The sequence below is a fragment of the Trichosurus vulpecula genome, chromosome 1 (genome assembly GCF_011100635.1).
Source record: "Trichosurus vulpecula isolate mTriVul1 chromosome 1, mTriVul1.pri, whole genome shotgun sequence".
In the NCBI taxonomy this organism is placed as follows: Eukaryota; Metazoa; Chordata; class Mammalia; order Diprotodontia; family Phalangeridae; genus Trichosurus; species Trichosurus vulpecula.
In genome coordinates, this window is record NC_050573.1 from 534,030,977 (window position 1) to 534,055,485 (window position 24,509).

The 24,509-nt window shown below is 44.9% G+C and overlaps 1 protein-coding gene across 1 annotated transcript in view; it reads left to right on the forward strand.

The window, feature by feature from the left end:
• The window catches only part of ADAP1 (ArfGAP with dual PH domains 1), a 162,463-nt gene extending 145,657 nt beyond the window's left edge, over nt 1-16,806 (forward strand). Inside the window, exons 8-11 of the mRNA XM_036741335.1 lie at nt 8,438-8,500; nt 9,892-9,963; nt 14,245-14,473; nt 15,452-16,806. Of these exons, the coding sequence (XP_036597230.1) occupies nt 8,438-8,500; nt 9,892-9,963; nt 14,245-14,473; nt 15,452-15,480 (393 nt within the window). The 3' untranslated portion in view covers nt 15,481-16,806. The remainder of the gene's footprint in view (nt 1-8,437; nt 8,501-9,891; nt 9,964-14,244; nt 14,474-15,451) is intronic.
• Nucleotides 16,807-24,509: the final 7,703 nt, after the last annotated feature.

The window sequence follows — 24,509 nt, forward strand, 5'->3', positions numbered from 1 at the left end:
TTCTCTCCCTCCCTCCCACCCCCCTTTCCCACCCACTGAGAAGGCGAGCAATATGATATGAATTATACATGTGAATTCATACAAAACATATTTCCGTATTCGCCATCGTTGTTTGGTGTTCAGTGGTTTCAATCATGTCAGATCCTCCCTGAGCCAATTCGGGGTTTTCTTGGCAAAGATACTAGAATGGTTTTCCATTTCCTTCTCTGGCTCATTTTATAGATGAGGAAACTGAGGCAAACAGGGTTAAGGGACTTGCGCAGGGTCACACAGCCAGTCAGTGTCTGAGGCCAGATTTGAACTCAGGAAGATGAGTCATTGTGACTCCAGGCCCAGCACTGTATCCACTGCACCACCTAGCTGCCATGTTGAAAAAAAAAGAAAAATAAAGAAAGTGAGAAAAATTATACTAACATTTGCAATCTAGAGTTCATCAGTTCTCCCTCTGGAGGTGGATAGCATTATATTCATCATGAGTTCTTTTGAATTGTCATGGGTCAGTGTACTGATCAGAGTATCCACTTTCACAGATGAACATCATTACAACATTGCTGTCACTGTGCACAGTGATCTCCTGGTTCTTGTTCCTTCACTTTGCCTCAGTTCACATAGGTTTTGCCATATTTTATTTTTCCTAAAACCATCCTGCTTGTCATTTCTTCTTCTTTTTTAAAAAAAAAATATATTTATTTATTTTCACTTTTAACATTCACTTCCATAAGATTTTGAGGTCCAAATTTTCTCCCCATCCCCTAGATGGAGTATAATTTGATATAGGCCCTGCGTATACATTCATATTTAACCTATTTTCACATTAGTCATGTTGTAAAGAAGAATTAGAACCAATGGGAGAAACCATGAGAAAGAAGAAACAAACAAAAAAAAGAGAGAGAGAGAAGGCAAATGATACGCTTCAGTCTGCATTCAGACTCCATAGTTCTTTCTCTAGATATGGACAGCATTTTCCATTGGTAGTCGTTTGGAGTTGTCTTGGATCCTTGCATTGCTAAAAAGAGATAAGTCTGTCATAAAGTTAGTCGTTGAACATTGTGGCTGTTACTCTGTACAGTGTTCTCCTGGTTCTTCTCACTTCACTCAGCATCAATTTATTCAAGTCTTTTCAGGTTTTTCTGAAGTCTGCCTGCTCATCATTTCTTCTAGCACAATAGTATTCCATCAACAATCATACACTGCAACTTGGTCCGTCTTTCCCCAATTGATGGGTACCCCCCCTCAATTTCCAATTCTTTGCCACCACAAAAAAGAGCTGCTATGAATATTTTTGTACACGTGGATCCTTTTTCTTTTTCTTTGATCTCTTTGGGAGACAAGCCTAGTAGTGGCGTTGCTGGATCAAAGGATTCATGCAGTTTTCTAGCTCTTTTGGCACAGTTCCAAATTGTTCTCCAGAATAGTTCTGCTAAATTGCTTTTCAGGAAGATTCTACAAATTTGCATTTCTACCTGCAGTGAATGAATGTACCTGTTTCTCCACAGCCTCACCAGCATTGTCCTTCATTGCTTTTAGACATTTTGTTCCCAGTTTGAAAGATATGAGGTGATAACTCAAAATTGTTTTCGCTGCTATTCATTGGAATATCAGAGATGTCAAATATTTTCAAATATCACTGGGAATATCTTAACTTACCACATTGGTTTGTCACTCACTTCTTAGTTATTCGCCATTTCATTCTCCCTGATACATTACCCCAGCCAAGTGGAGAGCTACCAGTACATTAGGGACAGGTCCTGAGGGATGTCTGGATATATGTCCCAGGATAACTTTCTCTAGCTCTTTAAAGTAGAATTAAGGTGTGCCCCATTGAGTTTTTCACGAGGAAAAGTTGGATTACCAGCTGTCACTTGGGTATGCAACTTAGATAAAGATTTCTTTCCTTTCTTTCTCTCCTGGCAGTTACAGTTAGACAGTCATTTGTCACTGCAACATAGTTTTTAAAAGCTCATCCACTCAGCAGCTGGTCTCAATGCCTACCCCGCCCCCTGGAAAAGACGTTTTCTGGTTTCTTCAGGCCTCAAGTTGACTTTACCAACAAGCTTACTTTAGTCTTCTGAGGAAGACTCGTACAGGTCTCCTACCATTCCCACCTACCGTATCTGGCTGAAGTTGATTTTTTAAAAAACCTACTTAAGACCAGCTCAGAAGGTGAGGCAGTTAAAATTGTGGGATCACGCAGCAACAACATCCTTTAAAGTTAGCAGTGGCAGAGAAACAGACTCCCTCTGGCTTAAGCCTGTTGGCGAGGCCTGTGGCTATCCCCAGCGACCAAATTTAAACATTTTTTGAATACTTCATAAGTGAATACACTGTACCAGGACCTAGGGAAGAGAAAGTTTAGGTAAGAGGTTGCCCTCAAGAGCTTACAGAGATAAGGCATAGAACTGAAGCAAAGAGGAATAAGTTACTTGCCCAGGGTCACTCAGCTAGTGAGTGTCTGAGGGTAGATTTGAACTGAGGTCCTTCTGACTTCAGGGTGGGCACTCTTATACATTACACCACCTAGCCACCCCAAGGCATAGATACATAAATAACTATAATGTGTAATAATGCCGTACAAAGGGTATGAGCCAGTAAAGAGGTATAAAACAAAATGCCATATGAAGTCTGAGGGTGAAGGTTGTTCCTAAATGGAGAAATTAGGGAAGCCTTCATGGATAATAAGGACTAAAAGAAATTAAACTTTTAAATTTTATTTTCAATTAACAAGCATTTATTTTCTCTCCTTCCTACCTTCCTCCCCCGTTGAACAAAAAAAATGAGAGAGAGAGAGAAAGAGAGAGAGAGAGAGAGAGAGAGAGAGAGAGAGAGAGAGAGAGAGAGAAGAAAACCCTGGTAATAAATAAGCATAGTCAAATAAAGCAAATGCCCACAATGGCCACGTCCATAAATTCTGTGGCTTGATTCCATCCCCCCTGTCTAGAGGTAAGTCGCGTGCTCCATCTTGGGTCATCTGGAATCATGGCTTGTCATTGCATCAGTTAGAGTTCTCAGACTTTCAAAGGTGTTTTTTCTTTATCAGACGAAGTTTAACCTTACAAAACGTGAAGGAGAACGTTTCAGGCATGAGGCACAGAGTGAGCAAAACAAGGAAATGGGAAAGGTGTGTTCTTAGTGTCAGCAGTCATTGGGCGGGGGCCTGGATTATCTAGAAGGGAGTAATAGGAAATCAGACAGAAAAGGGGCCAGACTTTGGAGAAGCCTGAATGCCAAGCAAAGAAAACTGAATTTTAGTAGACAATGGGTAGCCACTAAATATTTTTGAGAAGATAGATGGTCAGATGAAAAAACAAATTTTCAGGCAATAGGATGAGAATTGGACTGGAGGAAAGAGAAAGAAGACAGAAGATATTTAGAAGCCTATTACAGTAGCCAAAGATGATGGTAATAAGAGCCCCAAAGCCTCTGGGCTGACCCAGTAGGGTCATATTCTCTCATTTGGCCCACTGCCCTTACCTGTAACAACTCCAGGAAAGTCTCCAAGTATAGATTAGGTCTAGCTTGTGTCTACATTTCCCCAAATATTGGCCACAAGGTCCCTTTCTCTCTTACCAGTACACAAGGTAACAATGTGGGCATCAAAAATGGACCATCCTATATTTCAACCCACAGGAAATGAGGCAAGAGTCCATAAACTCATACTTACATGCATGCATATACATGTGTATATAAACTTATACATGTGCATACACATATAACATAATATATAGTAACACCAATATTCCAGTGAGTTCCTTTTCAAAAAGATCTCTGAATTGGGGGAGGGGGTGTCAAGAGAATTTGACTAAATGACATTTAAGGTTCTTTTAAGGATATGCTATGACTCCACAAACCCCTCATTTTATAAATGTGGAAACTGAGGGCCAGAATGGATGGGACATGCTTGAAATTATTTTACATCCAGCACCCTGACTTTTGAACTTGGGGTCCCCCATAAAGCAACTCCCAAGGCTGGTGCTTCCCAGATTCTTACTAGGAATTACACTGCCCAGGAATTTTTAAATCCTTCTTCCTTTACACAGGAAGTAGAAGCTCATGAAGACTGCCCACAAACCACCATCATAACCCACATGGATGTGTACACATTTGCTCTTGCCATGTGCTTCTTCAGGAAATATGTTAATTCCATAGTTGTTACTGTCTCTTGGGCTGGGAAAGGTCCATTCTCGGGATTTTTTCTTTGGCTGAGGGAGCAAACTTATGCATCTCCCAGGTGTTTCTGCCCTAAGATAGTCATTACCAGGTCTATGGGGTGGGGTGGGGTGGGGGGGTGGAGTGAGTAGCTCAGGACAATACTGTGTGAATGTAGCATTTCTCTACTCCTTCCTCTGGAAATCAAACTGGCTGCTGTAGTCTGTCTGCTCAATTTTATAGGCCATGGAAAGAGATTTTGACAATAGTCCATCCTCTTGAGTCTGTCAGCTAATCCATCTTGGGGGTGTCCCATGTCACTGAAGAATAATCAGAAGTTGTCTGTGTCCTCAAACATGGCAGAAGTACATATGTCCCTACCTTCCATGGCAGTAGGGTTGCCCCTTACCTTTCAAGCAAAGACCTATTCTATAAGCTCACAAAATTAGTTCGGCACCTCCCTAGATTGATTGGTGACTCCCCTGATCAACACCATTACCTTAGGGTAGTGGCAGTGGGAATAGAGATGAGGGGACCAATTCAGGAGTTGATTTTGGGAGTAAAATGGACAAGATACGAGAAAGTGATAGGAAGGGAGGTGAAAGAGTCAAAGATAACAAAAGTAATAGAAATAGTGAAGTCATAAGGAGAAGTAGGTTTGGGAAGAAGGAGAATCTCAGTTCTCATGTTGAGTTCGAGGTGCCAGTAAGACATCCAGATGGAGATGCCCTGTCAGGGGCAAGAGAGGTTGGCTCAAGAAGGAAGTCCACAAAGAGATGGTAGTGTATCGGTAAGGCAAGATTCATGATATCAGTGGTGATCGTGAATATGCCTGTGTAGTTCAGAATGGCAAAGTATAAGAGACCCTCTGTATAGAGGGTAGAAGAAGTAAAACATTTACTCAGACATCAGAGGATCAAATCCCAGAACCAGTAACCCCAATTCAACACAGCAGTAATTGTATTCCAAAACCAGTAAGTCCACCTCAATGTAACAGCAAGGAGATTAAAACACAGTATCACAACAAAGAGCCAAGCCGTCCTGTAAGCTTCCCTTCTGCTAGGGCCTTCCTGTAAACGCTCACTCATGTATCCTAACTGTCTGCTGGCCTGTGTCCTCTCCTCCCGCTCTTCTGAAAGCCCTTGCAGTTCTCAGAGCCCTTCCAGTTCTCTCTCTGTCTCTCCATCTCTTCCAGTTCTCTGCCCTCTCTCGCAGTTCTCTCTTCTTCATCTTCTTCTTCTTCTTCTTCTCCTCCTCCTCAAAGCTGTCTGGTCTCTGCAGCTCTCTAGTCTGAACTTAATGGCCTGTGTAGGCCTGGGGCTTAGCACCTAGTAGCAAATTGGGGCTTAGCATTTAATAGCAAAAGGGTGTGGGCCTGCCTAGAGGCAAGTTTCTCCTAATTAAGCTTCCCTTAACTAGCCCCCCTTGAGACCTATTGAACGGGCAGGGAAGACCTTTGATCACATTAGCACCACAGGTAGTTGAACTCATAGAAGAAAATGAGATTCCCAACTGAGTTAGTATAGCAGAAGAAAAGGAGAAAGTAAGGGACAGAATGTCAGCCTTGGGGGGGGGGGGGGAGGGCAGGGTGAAAATGAGGAATCAGCAAAGTAAACAAACAGTGAGTGATTAGAAGGAAAATTGGGAGAGTGTGTGTGTGTGTGGTTGTCTCCAAAAGCCAAGAAGAGGGAGGGAGGGAGAGGCAGAGACAGAGAAGGAGAGAGACAGAGAGAAGGGGGGGGGGGGAAGGGAGAAAGAAGTGGAGGAGAGGGGGAGAGAGAGAGAGAGAGAGCACTTTCCATAAGTCAGTGTGAAACAAAGGACATTCCATTTTGATGCTATGTACAGGCTGCTTCCCATGCCTAGAATGCCCTTCCTCCTCACCTCTGCATTGTAGTCAGTCAACAAGTGTTTATTAAGCTTGGAAGGGGCCAGGGTATACAAGGCTTTAAATGCCAAACAGAGGATTTTATGATTCTGGAGTAAATAGGAAGCCTGAGTAGTGGGAGTTGGTAACCTGTTTAGACCTGCCCTTTAGGAAAATCACTTTGTCAGCTAAGGGGAGGATGGATTAAATAGTGGGGAAGAGACTTGACCAACCAGAAGGCTAGAAGAATATAGAATCCCTAAATCTTTTCAAAGTGCAGCCCAGATGCTACCTCTTTTCCTGACCCTGCTCCCCCCCACAATTGTACACAAATCTACAAATTTTTTGTGTTTGCTTATACATGTTGCCTCCTTCCCCACCCCCATCCCCCAATAGATATGGGTCCTTGATGGCAGGGTCTGTTTGAGTTTTTCTCTGTGTCCCTCCTTCCCTCCCCAGTTCCATCATATGGGACTTCCGTATCCCAATGAAATGACAGATCCGGTCCCAGTTCCAATCCACAACACCTAATGCAGTACCTGACATGTGTCAGGCATTCAATAAATGCTTGTTGAATTGAATAATGGGAGAGTCCTGCCAGAAGCAGACAGCTTTCCTGGAATGAGATGAAAATTTGTTCCATGAAACAAATGCGCTTTAAAAAAGAAAAAGAAAGAAAGAAAAAAAGGCGAATTGGGCCACTTACTTTACTCACATCTTTTTTCTTTTTTTTTTTTTTTTGAACATGAGGCTAAATAAATGAGGACAAAGTTTAAAAGCAGGGGAGGGGAGGAAGAAATTGGCTGGATAGAGGGGAACAAAAATTGAAGTCAAAATCAGAAGAGTAAGTGAGCAGATCAGATTATATCATGACCCAGACATTCAGCTGAAACCCTAAGAGTTTAGAGGAGAGACTATTCCTCTTGCCAGTGGTCACCAAGCTCCACATTTGGTCGCTGAGTAGTAATTCTTTTGGCTACAGCTTTCATGCCATAGGCTTAAATTTCCCTTCTGTGCCTGAGATCCCAAGAAATGTTCATGACTCTTCCCTGCAATCACACAGTCTTAGTAACTGTGTGTGTTAGCCATCATGCTAGGCACTAAGGATGCAGAGAAAGATGAAAACAGTCCCTGCCCTCAAGAATCTTACATTCTAATGGGAGAAACAACCTATAAATAATAGATATATGCAAGGTATATGTAGAATAGATGGAAGGCAGTCTGAAAGGGGAAGGCATTAACCTTAGAGGAATCAACAGTCTGTTTTCTTGCTCCCCGTTAGGGATACTGGAAGCAGAGTAGTCAGGAGGGGAAATCTAAGATGCTTAGAAAGCCATTTTGTTAAGACCAGATAACCATGAGTATAAGGAAATGCTGTTACAAAAGGCTGGCCTCCCCCAAAGTGAGCCTTCTCACTTGAACTGCTGCTAAGACACTTGGCAGCCACTTGTCTTTCAATGTTCTCTCTCGGTGACCGCAACCTCCATTATCAAAGGTCTCAACTAATTCTAGAAGCTTTCAATTATATTTGGAAAGGTAAAGCTTAGAAGTTCTTTCCTTTTTTGTGTCAGGGACAGACTAATGAAGTCTGTTTACCCCTCCTCAGAATATTGTTTTGAAATGTATAAAATAAAATAAGAAGGAAACTAGTCATACTGAGATACAGTTGTGTAGACAGGAAGAGGCCAACCACATGTTGTATAGCTGCTTCGGGCATAACTAGGGTAATTTCAAAGTAGTGATGACCAAAAATTATTTCAGGTTTTCTACCACAACTGTAATGTGATATGAAAATATCCATAATTTCTATTGGTGACAAAGTCACAGGTGCTGCTAATACTGTGATTTGTTGCCTACATTCATAATTTAAGGAAATGCCCAATTTCAGTTGGAGATTGGTGAAAATAAAGATTAATTCATTTCCCATTCAAGTTCATGGATCCCTGGAAATCTTTCCGTGGACCTCTTAGGAGTCTGTGGACCTGGATTAAGATCCCCTGGCCTAGCTCCATAACTCCCCTCTGGTCAGGCATCCATGCCCCCCCCTACCTCTCCCATGTCCTGTCACCAGGTAGCTCCTGTAGGCAGACCTCTCTCATGTACCACAACGTACGGGAACCATTCTGGTCTTTTTAAGTCCTGCTCACACTAAACGTATATGTTAGCAATAACTCGATCTGTGGCATTCGACCTGCCTCTTGAGTCTCTGTGGCCAGATAGGAATCCAAGTGGTTTCTTTAAAAAGGCTAGTTGTTCACATATTAAAAAAAAACAATCCTTCCCCTCATTTCTCACTCCTCCCTCTGCAAAAATAAACACCCACAGTCAGTAGGGAGGTCAGCAAGAAGAAAGCCAAAGATCAAGTGTCTCTGTCTCTTAGGTCTTCCTGACATTGTGTTCTCTGCTGTATTTTGTCTGCTGTAGCTCGTGCCAAAGCTGTCCAGAAACTACCTGAAGGAAGGCTACATGGAGAAAACAGGACCAAAGGTGGGATACGCTGCTAACTATTTTCTGCCATGAAGGACAATCAGATACTTTCATTGTTTTTTGCTAGGGCAAATGTGATAGCAAGATTAGAGGCAGACAGGTGGCACAGTGGATAGAGTGCTGGACCTGGAGACCAGGAAGACCTGAATTCAAATCCAGCCTGAGACACTGAACTGCTGTGTGACCTGAGCAAATCATTTAATCTCTGCCTGCCTCATTTTCCTCAACTGTAAAATAGAGATCATAATAGCAGCTACTCCCAAGACTGTGATGAGGATCAATTGAAATAATATTTGCAAAGCACAGTGCCTGGCACATAGTAAGCACTCAATAAATGTTTATTTTCTTTCCTCCCTTCTCAAGGTTGGAGGATCAGTAGAGTGATCTTTTCACTACCCAAAATAAATTCACCCTGGAGCCCTGGTTTCTTCCTTGGCTCTTCCTTTTTGAAGGCTCAGGGTGGGACCAGTTTTTCACTCTTTGTGAATGACTGGGTTCAGTGTTTAGTGGTAGAAGGATGGAAGCTGGGAATACCCAAGCAGCCCTTTGTTGACCTTTTATGAACAGTAGAAAGGCCTTGCTATCTTCCTGAGGCATGCATCTCAGATATGGCTGTGTCCCATATCTGGAGGACCATGATCCCCTTTGTGAGAGACCTGACAGTTTTCAGTTGTTGAGTGGTTTTCAGTCATATCCAATGCTTCATGACCCCATTTGGGGTTTAATTGGCCAAGATACTAGACTGGTTTGCCATTTCCTTCTCCAGCTCATTTTACAGATGAGGAAACAGAGACAAACGTGATTAAGTGGCTTGCCCAGGGTCACACAGCAAGTAAGTATCTGAGGCCAAATTTGTGAGGAAGATGACTCTTTCTGACTCTAGGCTTGCTGCTCTATCAACGGTGCCACCTAGCTGCCCATCTCCTAACAATCATAGCTATAGAAAAGTAAAATGGACTTTCTCAGTAGCTAGTAAGCTCCCCTCCCCAGAGGCCTTCAAACGAGTATTGGTTTACTTGTCGGGTATGCTGCAGGGTGGACTTCTATCCAGGTAAGGACTGGACTAGATGTCCCCTTGGGTGCCTTCTAGGTGTGAGTTTCTGTGAATCCATTACTAGCCAGGACTAGAAAACTCCCAAAGGAAAGTAATTTGGTAGCAAAAGATTGAAATTTCTTGGCAACTTGATTAATTATGAACTGGCTGGGGCGGGGGGGACCTTAGCAATCGTCCAGCCTAAGCCCCACCTTTTTACATTTGAGAAGACCCAGGCCTGAGGAGGGGAAGTGGCTTGCCCACAGTCACAACATAAGTTAATAGAATGGCTGGAACCAGGACCCGGTTCTCCTGACTCTGAGGCCAATGCTTTAATCATTTATTTCTCTTTCTTTAGCAAACTGAAGGCTTCAAGAAACGCTGGTTCACCATGGATGACAGGCGGCTCATGTATTTCAAAGACCCTCTGGTAAGGGCACAGATTGTACTGTGTTTCCTTTGAAACCGAAGATTTCTAGAAGCATGACCTGACATTGCTGACTTCCAACTGTGACTGTGAGAGGACAAAATGAAGACCACCTCCCCTTCAAAAAATGAGGGCAACATGTCTTCCTCCCTCCCCCCCCAAAATAGGGGTGATATCTTCCTCCCTGCTTCCCTCTAAAAAATGGGGGCAATATATATCTTATTCCCTCCTTTATACCCCCACCCAAAATGGCGGTTATATGTCTTCGTCCCCAGAATAGGTGCAATGTATGTCTTATTCCCTCCCTTCACCCCCCAAAATAGGGGCAATATATGTCTTACTCCCTCACTTCTCTCCTCCAGAATCGGGGCAATATATTTTACTCCTCACTCCAAAGACAGGGGCACTATATATCTTATTCCCTTCTTCACCTCCATGTCACTCCAGCCCGCATGACTTTTCTGTGCCTTACTATGTTACTAGGAGAAACCTTGAGATACTTCAGAGCAGCATAAATAGAACGTGTGGCTCAAAGCCAATTTGCCTGACACTCTCCTAATTGGTGGATATTGATTACTAAATGCTGTAACACCTACATGAGGGGCAGAGTTGGCAAGAGCTTGAGAGAAGAGAAATCTTGGTCTTCTGGCTTCTAGCTTCAAGAAAGAAGACACTGGATTCCAGATTCTCTTCAAGGAAGGGAGAGAAAGATTCTGGGAAGAAGCCAGCATGTAGAGAAGTGGGCATCTCCATCACGTCCCTATCCCCAGCTTACTATACTAGAGACTTCAGGGAATTTCCTCCTGGGTGACAGTGTCTCACATTCTGGCCAATGCCATCCCTCCCCACAGGTGTGGAGCATTGAGTGGTGGGCTTCTACCAATGAGGAGAGTCTTTTGCAAATGACTTTGAGCTGGGGTTACATAAGTATACTGTCCTCCTCATTGGGACCAGACGATGCTTTGTGGTTTTTCTAATCCTCACTCCCTTCCAAGATCATCAAAATAATGGCTGACATTTGTTCCCAAAGCAACTGAGTATCTGATCTGATCCTCCTGACCACCCTGTGTGGTAGGTGCTGTTATCGTCCCCGTTTTACAGGTGAGGAAACCAAGGCTCAGAGATAGGTAAAGTAAAGATGGGGGAACAAAGAGCGTTCTGAAATAATTCTCATTGTCCTCTGGACCTCCTGCTCTTCATGATCCATGCAGTTGTGGTCTGTCTTTTGTTCTCAAAGAGGACCATGATATCAGGAAGGTGATGCCATGACTTGCAAGGGAATTAGATTTAAGTGGGGGAAGGCTGTGCAAAGTCACCAGCCGCACTTTCTCCTCCGGAGCCATCTGGGTTCAGTGGATCTGGATATAGATCAGGATATAGATCAGGACAACTGGAGGTGGCCCATAGCCTTCTCATCAGCGATTCTACCTCCAGATTTTTCCCTGTTCTGGCTCTCCTCTAGTTGGAGAAAAAGGCTAGCTCTCATTAAAGGAACCATTTCTGTAGTGGCCAACTGGCCACTGCTACGCAACAGAACTCAGTATGGAACCCATCAACTCCAGATTCCATGCTCTCCTCTAACTGGTCTCTGGACTCTAGGACCATCCCTAGGATGGGGAGCGGTTATTAAGTCAAACCAGTTCAATGCAACAAGCATTTTGACCTGTGCCCACACCATGCCAGTCATTGTACCGAGTACTAGAGATACAAATACCAAGTGAGTAGTCTCTGCTTTCAAAGAGCTTATGTTCTGTTGAGGGAATATATATGTTCACAGGTAAGTAAATGCAGGATATATACAATAGTTATATGCAGCATTAATAATAACAGCATTTACTTAGTGCCTAGTGTATGCTGTGCTAAGCCCTTTACAAATATTATCTCATCTGATCCTCACAACAACCTTGGGAGATGGGTGCTAACTAAAAAATAATCAAGGAAGCATTGATCAAGTTCCTAATATGTTCCAGGCATTGTGCTAGGCACCTAGAATACAAATGCATAGAACAAAACAATCCCTACTCGCAAGGACATTATATACAAGCCCAGTTAGATATGGAAGGCTATTTGTTCCTCCCTGTTCCACCCCATCTCAGGCCCTGTACAGGAGCCCAATTGTCCATAAGTTATAGAAAACTCCCAGTGGAAGCATTGTAGGGAACCGGGGAGGCCAGACTATTTGAGAAAGCCTTTCCTGTTCTCATAACCATAATGTATGACGTTTCTCCCTCCCTGTTCCAAAGTTGCCCTATCTTATGCAAATAGCTTAAGTGATTTCTACAATCCTGTTAGTGCCTTTCTTCCCCACCCCACCCCCACCCACACATCCACCTGTGGTATCACCCCTCTGGGTTTCTCTGATCAGGACAGTAGCCTGGGAACCTCAACTAGCAACCGACAAAAAACAAAAGCAGTGATCAGCTCTTGGACTTTTCATTTCTGGAGTGGTATGGCAGCCATTCCGTCTATACTTCCAATATCCATTTTCAGAGGAGAAAAATAGCCCTAATTCTTGTCTAGCTCTGGAATATAAATGCCAATTAGGGAAAATCAAGGTCCTTTCATAAGATCAGAAGCGTGAAGCTGGATGAGACCTTGAAAGACCATTTAATCCAACCCCTTTATTTTTCATAAAACCCAGAGAGGTTAAATCACACAGGTAGTGGGAGGGTAGCAGGGGCGAATAGGAATCTAGGGTCTTAGAATGTGACAGGGAGAGATATAAGTGCTTATTGATTTTAATAATGATAATAAAATTAAATTTCTAAAAAGAATGTTAGAGCTGGAAGGGATCTGAGAGTTCATATTCTCCAGCCCCCTTATTTTATGAACTGAAATGAATGATCCTGGCCAAGTCATCTCACCTGGAGCTTTCCTTTCCTCATCCATGAAACAGAGACATTAATACCTGCACTACCGAGTGGCGACTACATAAAGAAAGTACTTTCTACTTTTCTTAAAAGTGCTATCAAAATGTGAGGCTTTGTTGTTATTGCTGATTTATTGAATGCTATTATGGGGAAGATGCAGTGTGGTGTTTGTACAGAGATGTCATTTCAGACCAGAGACCTCATCGGTGTAAATAACTGTTGGTAGCAAAGCCCCCTCCACCAATGCCTACCTCACTTGTCTGTAATTTCCAGTCTTCAAGAGCTGAGAGGCCACTGAGGGGGCTGAGTCACCTGCCCAGGCTCACGAAGCTAGAATGAGTCAGAGGCAGGGTTTTAATCAGGTCTTCCTGACTTGATATGGCTTCGTACCATAATGCTCCTTGTACAAACATTATATTTCACTTTTGTAAAAAGTCAACAGCACTGTGCTAAGCCCCTGGGGATACAAAGAAAGGCAAAAGACAGTCCCTGCCTAATGGGAGAGACAAGCTGCAAAGTACTATGTACGAACAAAACATATATAACAGGATAAATAAATCATCTCAGAAGGAAAATGTTCGCGTTAAGGGGGATCGGGAAAGTCTTCTTAGAGAAAGTGGGTTTTTAGCTGAGATTTGAAGGAAGCCAGGTAAGCCAGGAGGCAGAGATGGCATATGCTTCTGCTTCTCAAAGTTCTTCTCATTTAATTGTCAGCACAATCTTGGGGGCCGAGGGGGAAGGGAAGTATTGTTTTTTGGAGAAGGGCACTGAGCTTCAGAGAGGCAGAGTGAGTTTGGGGTTACGGTGGCACACAGCCAGTTAGTGACCCCAAAGGAGCCCGGGTCCCTTGGCTGGCAGGCCGACACTGTTCATCCTCAGCACTGCACGTGTTTGCTCAGTCCGTTCAGACGTGTCCTGCTCTTCATGACCTTGTTTGGGGTTTTTGTGACAAAGATATCAGAGTGGTTTGCCATTTCCTTTTCCTGCTCATTTTACAGATGAGGAAACTGAGGCAGATAGCCTTAAGTGATTTGCCCCAGGTCACACATGCTAGTAAGTGTCTGGGGTCATATTTGAGCTCAGGTCTCCCTGACTCTGGGCCCAGCTCTCCATCCACTGTACCACCTGCATGCCTCTAAAAGCATGAAGGCTATCCTGGTCTCTGCCCACAATTGCTGCTGATCTCCCTCCCAAACTACCTTGTATTTAACGACTGTATATACTTAGATTCATTTACTTTATATTTGTGTTGCATATGTACCTCTCTCCTCCGTTAGATACTTAGTAATCTTCTTAGAACGTATTGAGAGTAGGCCTTGTGTCACCATTCGCACTTGTATCCATAAGGCCGACACATAGTAATAAATGCTTTAATAAATACTCGCCAACGGATTGATTTCCTCCTCCTCCTCAGGACGCCTTTGCCAGAGGGGAGGTTTTCATTGGCAGTAAGGAGAACAGCTACACGGTTCTGGAGGGCCTTCCCCCTTCCACCCAGGGCCACCACTGGCAGCACGGCATCACCATTGTCACCCCCGACCGAAAGTTCCTCTTTGCCTGTGAGACAGAAGGGGACCAGCGGGAATGGATCGCAGCCTTTCAGAAAGTGATTAACAGGCCAATGCTGCCTCAAGAGTATGCAGGTGAGAAGGGCTGCCCCCTGTTCTTGTTCACCTGGGGGGTTACTGGAGACTCAGGTAATGGTGGGGTGAATATCTGACCATCACAAAAGCAAGGATGACCTCAGGACGAGCTAGGAAAAACGCGCGCGCGCGCACACACACACACACACACAGAGTTCGGACCACACAGCCAAACTCCTCCTCAAGAAAACATTTCCCTTTCCTCCCATCCCCTACCCCAAGGTTCCCAGGCCTATACATCATTTCCTGCCCCACCTCCACATGGGGTGGGATCCGGGCCCTCTCAGAAGAGTCATCCCCCACTATCCATTTAGCTGCGTGGAGGAGAAGGGATGAGTCAACAAGCATGCTTTTACCTCCTTTTTTTCTGGCCCTCTTAAAGTGTTTCTATTTTATTGTCTCATTAAGTCCCCATGTTCTCCCCCTTTTCCTTGATGAAAGGGCAGCAAGGGAGGGGGGAGATGCCACAATTTCGTAACCCCAAGCCTGGCTCTATGAGACAGGACCCTCCTCTGGGAGTATGGTAGTCATGGAGACAGAGATCCTGGGTTGAGTGTCTGAGGCGAGCTGAGGTCACCACGTCTTGCTTTAGGGTGGGTGTTGGCAAGAGGCCTTGAAATCACAACTTCCCCATTTCCCCTCTGTTTAGGGGCAGCCAGGGAGTTACCAGGTCCCTGGGGTAGAAAGAAGAGAGGAGCCCAGGGAAATTATAGTCCTTCAAAAACCATCCTCTTGGGGTTTCCAAAATCAAATGGGAACAGCTTTGTTTCTGGGGAGACAGGGGAGCTGTTGGCAAAGCCATCTGCATAGGAGGAGTCAGAGTGTAGTTCTGCTGTCTTTGGGATGGTTATGTTCCTGTCAGACAGGGAGGGCATTGTGTTCAGTTGTATCTCACTGTAACCGACTGTGTGTGTGTGTGTGTGTGTGTGTGTGTGTGTGTGTGTGTGTGTGTTTGTTTGTTTGTTTTCCCTATTTCAGTGGAAGCCCATTTCAAACATAAACCTTAAAGAGAGATTGACTTTGAGGGATCCAAGGACACAAGATTCTGTTTACAGAACGACCTGGTTTTATTTGACGTGTAAAAAGCAAAGAGGAAAAAAAAAGACAAGCATCCACCTAGTCGTGTTGGCCGCCAACATGGGAGTGGGCTGGTGGTGAAGGCAGAAGCCAGAAGACTGACAAAAGAAAATGGAGCAACGTCTTGTCCCTGGAATATCTCCCCTGTTGCCATGGGGCCTGATTTTTTGCGAGCATCCGCTGTTTCCAGTGGCTACGTTTTCACTCACAACCATTGTGTATGCCTCACTACATTAGAAAAGGGAGCCTGGCTGCCGGCCTCACTGCCCTGCATCCGCTTTGGGGAGGGGAGTAGGAATCTGAACTCAAGTCCTGGGGCCACCCCCTGGGTCTTGGTCCCAAGTTCCACCCTTGCCATTGGACCCAAGTTTCACTTCATGGCCATGGTTCTGAGAGGATTTGGGATGAAGGGTCTATTTAGTGGAAACCTAGTTAAGTGGGAGCTCAGACCTAGTGCTGCTTTCTGGGTGGAGAGGTGAGGGGGGCTGGGGAATGGAGCCTTAGGGGTTGGCCATGATCCTTCCATTGACAAAAGGCAGCCTGCTTGCTTCCTATTTGAGGCTGTGTGAATGCCCTCCACGATCAGATTTATTTTAGCACAGCCCCAGAGTGTATTCTAGAAATGAATCTTGCATATGTTCTAGTCATGGTGAATGATGGGGACATCTTTGTGCCAAGAAGTGGAAATAGGCGTGTCCTGCCTCAGGAGAAGGTCTAGGGGGTACTTGGGGAGTCCAGGCTCGTTTTCAAGAAGTACGTTCCAAGGCTGTGTAAGAACTAATAGGAGAGGAGTGAGGAAGACAGGTGTAAAATGGATATCTAAGACATCACCTCTTTTGTCAATCTGCAGCCAAGAATTAGAAGGCTAAAAGAGGGAAAAAAACCCCAATATTTTTAAGGTGTTTGTGTGCTTTTTCATCATGCACACAGACACCTGTGCTTTCTCTTCCTATGTGGTTAGGTACCTTTGTTCTCACGTGCCCTTGCATCTCTCCCTGCCAAAAAATGAAAAGAAAGAAAAGGAAAGAAGAGAACCTGGCAGGAGAGGTGATGCTCAAATCTCCAGGCTACATCTCCTGCTCTATTTGCATGTGTCCGTGGTCAGGCCAGCACCTCATGTGGCAGGAGACCATCGGGCAGCTTTCTCCCTCCCCACAGCCAGCCTTAAGTCCCTGTGTTTGTGGATTTTCAGCCCCCTCCGTAGGTATGATAAGGGCATCAATAAAGATGGAAGCTTCCAAGATGTCCTCAAAGTCCTCAAAGCGGCTACTCCTGGTGGGGACAGTACTATGGCTGCCCTTGGTTGTTTTTTTTTTCCATTTGCTTTAGCCTCTTCACCCATCCTCACTTGACCAATAATTAGTAGATGTTCTACACCTCCCACAGGATTATTTGGTGCTTTGGGGTAGTCATCATTCTGCTGCTCTTTTTGGGAAAAGGTGGTTGAAAGTAGGATAGGATTTGGGACCTCAGTAAGGACTATGTGTAGACAGTGGGCCCAGGATCAGTGAATCTTCTATTTTTGCTCAATTAGTGTGGATGTGCCAATGGACACAGATGACAGGATTCACCCAGAGGTTTCACTGAATTTCACAGAACTGCTTTTTGACTTTCATACATGTATTCACTCCTGTAACTTAATCTCGCCGTCCTCCAGGCGTGAATTTCCCCCTTCTCCCAAGTACTCCACTTTCTACTATCTGAATTCATAAGCTTCCATTTTCTCAGCAAAAGCTCATCCCCTAAGCCCCAGTGAAGCCAGGGATCTGTTGATGACAGCAAAGCTCTACTCTCTTCTCCATGTCTTCTTGGTCCCAGCTCAGTTAACTCGGAATTCCATGGGCCTCCCTGACTTGTCTCCACCTCTCTGATTTGTCTCCTGACCGCAGAGCCCATCCCAGGGAAAGGAGAGAAATAATTTAGCCAAATCAGTCAAAAATGACTTGCACTCATTGCTATACCCTTCCTCTTAGTGACCCTGGCCCTGGCCCCTTTTATCTGTGGTGCCCCAGTGACAGGCACATGCTCCAATCTGAATTGCAGAGCTGAGCTCAAGGGAAAAGATGTCGTGCTTTCCAGACTATGGAAGTACCCACAGTTGTCTTTGTCATCCTTGACTTGCTCCAGCATTTAGCACAGTGCCTGGCACATAGTAGGCGCTTAATAAATGTTGATTGATTGATTCGTTGATTTCACTAGACCCAGCTGTTAGTTTTCTCAGTTGTGGCAAACCCATCTGCCCTCTACTGCGTTTTACATTGATGGCACCATCCAAACAGACTACAGTTCCCAGCATGTTGTGCCCCCATCTTGTTTTGGCTACCAGACCTTCGTGTCTTTTACTACAAGTAGCTATGACTCCTTTTGGCAAAGGCAGGGGGGCTTCTTCATAAGTTGCCTCTATACTCCTATTGAATAGAGCAGAATTTTTCCTTTTTTTCTGCTGACTAATGGAATTCATTTATCCAGCTGACCAACAGCTGGCTTTGAGTTGATCTTTGCTTCTGGAGAATGGCGTTTGGATGGACTGAGTAGAAGGAGGTGTGAAACCAGATCAGTGGGGACAACTTAAAGCTTCTTCCCTTCACAAACTCTACAGTGAAAAGCCAGCCAGTTCTTAGGTTCTTAATAAACAGCTTGCCTTCATTCAAGAAATATTTATTGAGGGCCTACTAGGTGTGTGGGCTCAGTGCTAAAGAAAGGATCCAGAGTAGCTGTGGGTGCTATCTCCTGGTAGACTTTTGCCTATTTTTGTTTTTTAAACACTTTGGTCAGGGCAAACCCAAGGTCCACTCAGAAGACTTGAGTGAATGTGGGGATGAATTGAGGGGTGGCCAGCTGGCCTGGGCTTGCCTCTCTGCCCTTTTGGGAAAGAGGCGCACATACTTTGCCATGCAGTTTAACCTAGAGTCCAAGGTCAGTAACTTTTATTTCTGGCAGGCCAGTAGTGACAAGTGTTGGTTTTATTTATTTTATTCTGTGTATATTTTAGATTGTGCAGCATGAGGAGAGGATGGACTTGTAAAATACATCATGTATATGTGTAGAAACACAAGCACCTTGCTATGATCTTGTCCTCAAATTCCATACCTTCTAGGTGTAATTGCCTTATAACAAGGTTCTCTTGGTACTTTTCTAACTAAAGCTCTGTGGATGGGGTTCCAAATGGATTGGTGAAGAGTGCATTGGACTCAGGAGTCAGAAGACCTGGGTTCTAGCCCCAGCTTGGCTGCTGTGAAACCTCAGGCAAAGTCAGTTCATATCTTTGGGCCTCAGTTTCCCCTTTTATAAAGTAAGGAGGTTGGACTCTAACAAGCTAGGATACACTATTGAGGCCTCAGTGTGAGGGGGCGCGGTGTATATACATAGGTGCATTAGGTGCTGGTCACTGGCACAGATCAGCAAGGCTGGTTTAACCCTTGCTGCTGATAAATTTGGCAGAGAACCAAAATGACTCAGTATTATGGGGGCAACTTGGCTCCCAATTCCACCTTGGTCAGAATGACAGGCCTGAGACTGACTTTCCTAGCCTCGCCACCCCCTTAGCTGCCAGTCTGAGGCCCACAAGATGGTTCTGTCTTTTGCTTGTCCTCCACAGCTGGCCATTTCACTTTTGTACCTTTGTGCCCAACTGGCGACACCAGCTGCTTGAAGGGGGCATGCCAGTCTCTGATGGAGACAATCAGATGTTTTTTGGTGGGAGCCACCTTAGAGTGGCCGGTTGTGGATATGTCTCCTGAGATGCTGAGGGTGAGAGGAGTGGATGGGCCTTGTACAGAGCATGTTGGAATTTTTATCTCTTTAAAAAAAAAAAAAAAGCAAATAAATGAGACCTTTCAGTTTGATTTGGGGAGTGGGGAGGGAAACAAGACATTTTCCATGTGAAATGCATTTCTTGGGTTAATTAATGTTTGTAATCGAGAAAGCATCTATTAAGCACTTATGTGGCCAGCACAGTTCTAGGCACTGGGGATTCAAATATAAAAAACAGGACAGTCCTGGTGTCCAAGAAGTTTATGTTCTACTTGGGGGAAGGGGGCGGGGCGGAGGGTGGAGTTGGTTGGCAGATAACATTTCTAGAAGAGTGGTAGGCAAGGAAGGAAGTTTAAGTGGAGTCTTAGAGCAATAAGAGGAAATGTGAGTTGACTGGGCAAATGGGAAGATGCCTGCCCTAGCTAAGCCTTGGTGGATGACTGGATAGAATGAAACCTAGTTCTAGGGCAGGCTAGAGGTGAGAGTGTGGTGGCTTCTATCAATGCAGTTCTGCCCCAGACCAGCCCCCAAACTGATGGATTGACTTGGGGTGGGGGGAGGGGGCCGTAATTTGGGCCTGGAGCAGACCTGCACAACTTGGCCATAGGTAGGGGCCACAATTAAAATAGGTTAAACTTCTTCGGCCCACAGATAGATTAGACTAGAGACTCATGATGGTTGGTTGCCACAGGTCACGTGACAAGCAGGAAAGTGTGCCCTGGCAACCCTACATTTTTCTCAGGCCACCAGAAATCCTTTGGCTGGCTGTAAGCACCGCATGCTGTACAGGCCTGGCCTGGAGGGTCAGGCCCAGGGAAGCCAGGCAACGTAGCCATTTCTGCTGGCTATGTCCCTGTGGATGGTAAGTTGATGAACAAGATGAACTTCTTGGTGTTCTTGCCATGTGTACCCATGGTGGGCCAAGGCTGTCCCAGGGGCTTCAGGAAAAAGGATGGTTCTCCCCTCCGTCCTCAACTCCTCCTCCCCAAGGCCACTTGTCCAGGACCATCACCCTCCCCTCTCTGCCACCCAGCTTAGGGCCAGCCCCTGCAGCATGCCTTCTTCTACCAACACAGGCCTCATAGGGCCCGAGCCTACTTGAGACCAAGCAGGTGGTCGGCAGGCAACGTCTAGACAGACACCTTGAAGAAGCCAGGTTGAACCACTCCTAACCTTGGGCCAGCATGGGTTACTGTCTGGCTGCTGTGGGGCTGCTGAGGTGCTGAGCTGCACCACCTCGCTGCGGCCTCTGGGGGTGCTGTGGGACCTGCGAGGCCTCTCATGCTGCCTGTTACTACTACTGCTGCTGCTGCTGCTGCCTCCACCACCAAGACCCTTCCTCCAGTGGCAGCACTCACCTTGTTGTATAAATTTGTTATGTCACTGATAATAAAATCATGGTACTAAATGTTGTTCAGATCGATGTTACGTCAGATCAATGAAGCAAGCATTCAGTCTGGACAGACGAGGGGAGAGTGATACCCCAAATAGCTGAGCTGGGAACAGCTACCAAGAGACCATCCAGGTACGGGAACCATAAAAATGTGACATCAGGATGTGACAGCGTTAGGGATCAGCTGGACAAGGGGTATCGAGCGCAAAGCCAGCCACCTTCTGAATGGACCCAAACCAAATTAAAATGTAATTTAACAAAATTAATAACATGCTGGGTGCCAGGCACTGTGTTAAGCACATTACGATTCTTATCTCATTTGGGCCTCACAACAACCCAGGAGGTAAGTGTGGTTATTATCCCTGTCTTACAGATGAGGAAACTGAGGCAAACAGGTTATGTGACTTGCCCAGGTCACACAGCTAGTAAGAGCCTGAGGCTGGAGGTCATTTCCTCTAGGGCTGGTGCTCTATCCACTGCACCATAATGGTAATATTTTCTAGGTCAGTATGGGACCCTCAGGGATCTTTATGTACAGTTTAGCAGCCCCTGCTTCTATTTGAGTTTGACACCACTGAGAGCAACGCTCACGTTGTGTGGGGACCTAAAAAAACAGCAGTCTGTTAGAGGCAGAGCATGTACTAAAAGCCAGGTCACGCCTTTCCCCCCCTCCAGTCTTCCTCCCACCGATCATCACGGGCCTCTCTTTTTTGGTGGTTCTTTTTCTCCTCTCTGCCCCACCGGCCTGTGTTCAGCTTTTCCTCCTTAGATTTATGTCATTGGCTGAGTGCGGTGACATGCTGTTTGCAGGCTTGAGTTTTCTTTCCTATTCTGTGAGCTATTTTGAGCACCGGTGCTAGGAAACTTAATTCACTTCACTGGGATGGGGGAGGAGGAGGAAGGTGGGGAGTTTAGATGCTTGCTTTGAAAGCTCTCCAGCTCTCCTCTGCTTCCTAACAGATGGCTGCAAACTGTGGTGTGTTAAATTTATCAAGATAACTTCAGTATTCATGTGGAGGAGGAAAATCTCTTGGGATTTTTTTTTTATTTTTTTAGAAAAAACAAAGACCTCTTTCAAAGGTTAAGCTAATGTTAGTCAATCATAGAATTAGAGATTTGGACCAGAAAGGGGCCTCAGAGGCCTTCTAGCCTAACCCCCTTCATTTTAGAGATGAAGAACCTGAGGCACAGAATGACTTGCCCAGGGTTGCACAACCAGTAAGTATTTAAGGCTGGGTTTGAACTCATGACTTCCTGACTCTAGCTCTACGACTTTATCCTCTACGGTGTAGAGCTTGGTGTACAAGCTGCATCTCCAGCCACAAGTATTTATTAAACACCTACTGGATGCCAGTACACAAAGGAGTAAAGCAATCTGCCCTCAGGGAGTTTAAGTTCTAACAGAAACAATGCACACACATAAAAGCGTATAAAATACACTTTCAAATGGCTGTGGATTCATTTGGAAAAGCCAATTCATCCCCTGCTCAAGTTTCTTGTTCCTCCCCTCTCCCCATCCTGCAATTATTATTAGGGCTGCACAGTCAGCAGAGCAGTGCTGCAGGAACAGATAGGGTGGGTGGAGAGAAGCCCTGGAGGTACGGTGGCGATGCACTTCTAACCCATTCGGACCCAGATCTTCCAAGATTTCCACGCCCAATGACTACTCAGTCTTGTCCACATTAAAGCTGGTTGTAATAATTAATACCTTTGTATTTTGCTTTTAGAGAGCTAGACGGTGCAGTAGATAGAGAATTGGGCCTGGAGTCAAGAAGACCTGAGTTCAAATCTAGCCTCAGACACTCACTAGCTGTGTGACCCTGGGCAAGTCACTTCACCCTGTTTGCCTCAGTTTCCTCATCTGTAAAACGAGCTGGAGAAGAAAATGGCAAACCTCTCCAGTATCATTGCCAAGAAAACCCCAAGTAGAGTCACAAAGAGTTGGATGTGACTGAGCAACATTTCACTTTTAACACTTTCAGACCTTGGTAATGATAACAATGGATGTACGTCAGCAGTCTAAAGACTGAGCATCACTATTACATCTAGTATCTTATTTGAGCATCAATTCTGTTGTTGCACTGTGGGTATCGTTGTAACCATTTTTCAGAGATGAGGGGATAGAGGCTCCAGAGAAATGGCCTCACGCATCACACAGCTGGTAAATGTCAGAGGAAGGACGGAAGCCTTGTTCTGACTCCAAGCCCACTGCCCTATCCAGAGGTGTCAAACTTGAGGCCCAAGCACCCACAAAACTCCAGAGTGTGTCCTGAACCAAATTAAACTGTAATTGTGAAATGTTTAACAAAATTAATAAAAATACAATACAACATAGATAATGTTAATTTGTGGTTTTCTTTTCTAAGTCACTATGCTGGCCTCAGGGATTGGTTTCTATTTGAGTTTGACACCACTGGATTAAACAACCTCTCCTCATTCTATCCTCACACAATAGACGAGAAATTGAGGTACAAAAAGGTTAAATAGTAAGCTTGGGGTCATAGGCTAGTTGACAGCAGAGCCTGGATGATAACTTCCCGTCTTTGACACCAATTCCGTGGTTCCTTGTTCCTACAGAGCCTGGGGCCTTTCCCAAGCTACCTCTAGTCCTAATGAGGGTGGATAAGGTTACTGGAAAGTCAGATTTGCATATTGGATCATGAGGGAGTAAGGGGGTAACGGTAATACTATAAAGTAATTCTCAACTTTAGAAAATAGTTGCACTGGTAAGGTCCTTTCTCTAGCAAACCTCCCTGCTGCATTGAAAATGTTACATGATTTGCAAACAAATATTTTTAGGAACAAGCTTGATGTGTGTAGAGAACCATCCATGATGATAGTTTACAATTGGTTGTAGCTCTGCAGAGCTTTATACTTTTCACTATTGTCACACTAGTTATCCCATCTGGTCCTACTCACTCCGTGAAGTGATTACTTTGTTCAGACCAGTCGCTGTATTTCTCTTGGCCTCCGTTTCTTCATCTGTAAAATGAAGGCGTTGGCATCCAGGGATTTTTACTTGGAATCTGAATTTTTTTAAAATATATTTTGATAATTGGGTTTCAATATAATGGGTTTCTTTATAATCCTGTTGTGTTTTATTTATTTAAAAACCTTATTTAAAACGTTATTCTGAGAAGGGGGTAGCTAGGTAATGCAGCGGATAGAGCACTGGGCTGAGAATCAGTACAACTCAGCTTTGGGAGTTTGAATCCAGCCTCAGATACTTCCTAGCTTAGTGACCCTGGGCAAGTCATAGAGCTCTAGTTGCCTCAGCCTCTCACCTGTAAAATGAGCCGGGGAAGGAAATGGCAAACCCCTCCAGTATCTCTGCCAAGAAAACCCCAAATGGGGTCAGGAAGAGTCAGATACAACTCAAAAAGACTGAACGACATTCTGAGAGGGTATCCCTAGGTGTCCCCAGACTACCAAAAGGGGAGGTCCCTGACACACACAAAAAGATTAACTCCTGGATGAGACGATCTCAAAGGTCCCTTCCAGCCCTCACATTCATTCTGTATAGATCAGAACCCAAAAATACTGGAGCGTGCTATGAAAGTGGTATTGCCATTTTACAGACGAGTAAGTGGAGACAGGGTTCAGGTGACTTGCCCGGGGCTACTCATGCAGAGTGACACAGAGTGACAACTTGTGGGGCTCAGTTTCCCCGTCTGTAAAATGAGTTGGAGAAGGAAATGGCACGCTATCTGGACTAAAGGGCCATAACTCTGTAACTATACAAGAGCACAGATGAGTAAACCGAGGCCCACAGCTAGCTAGCATTGACACAGCACTTTAAGGATGGTGAAACCC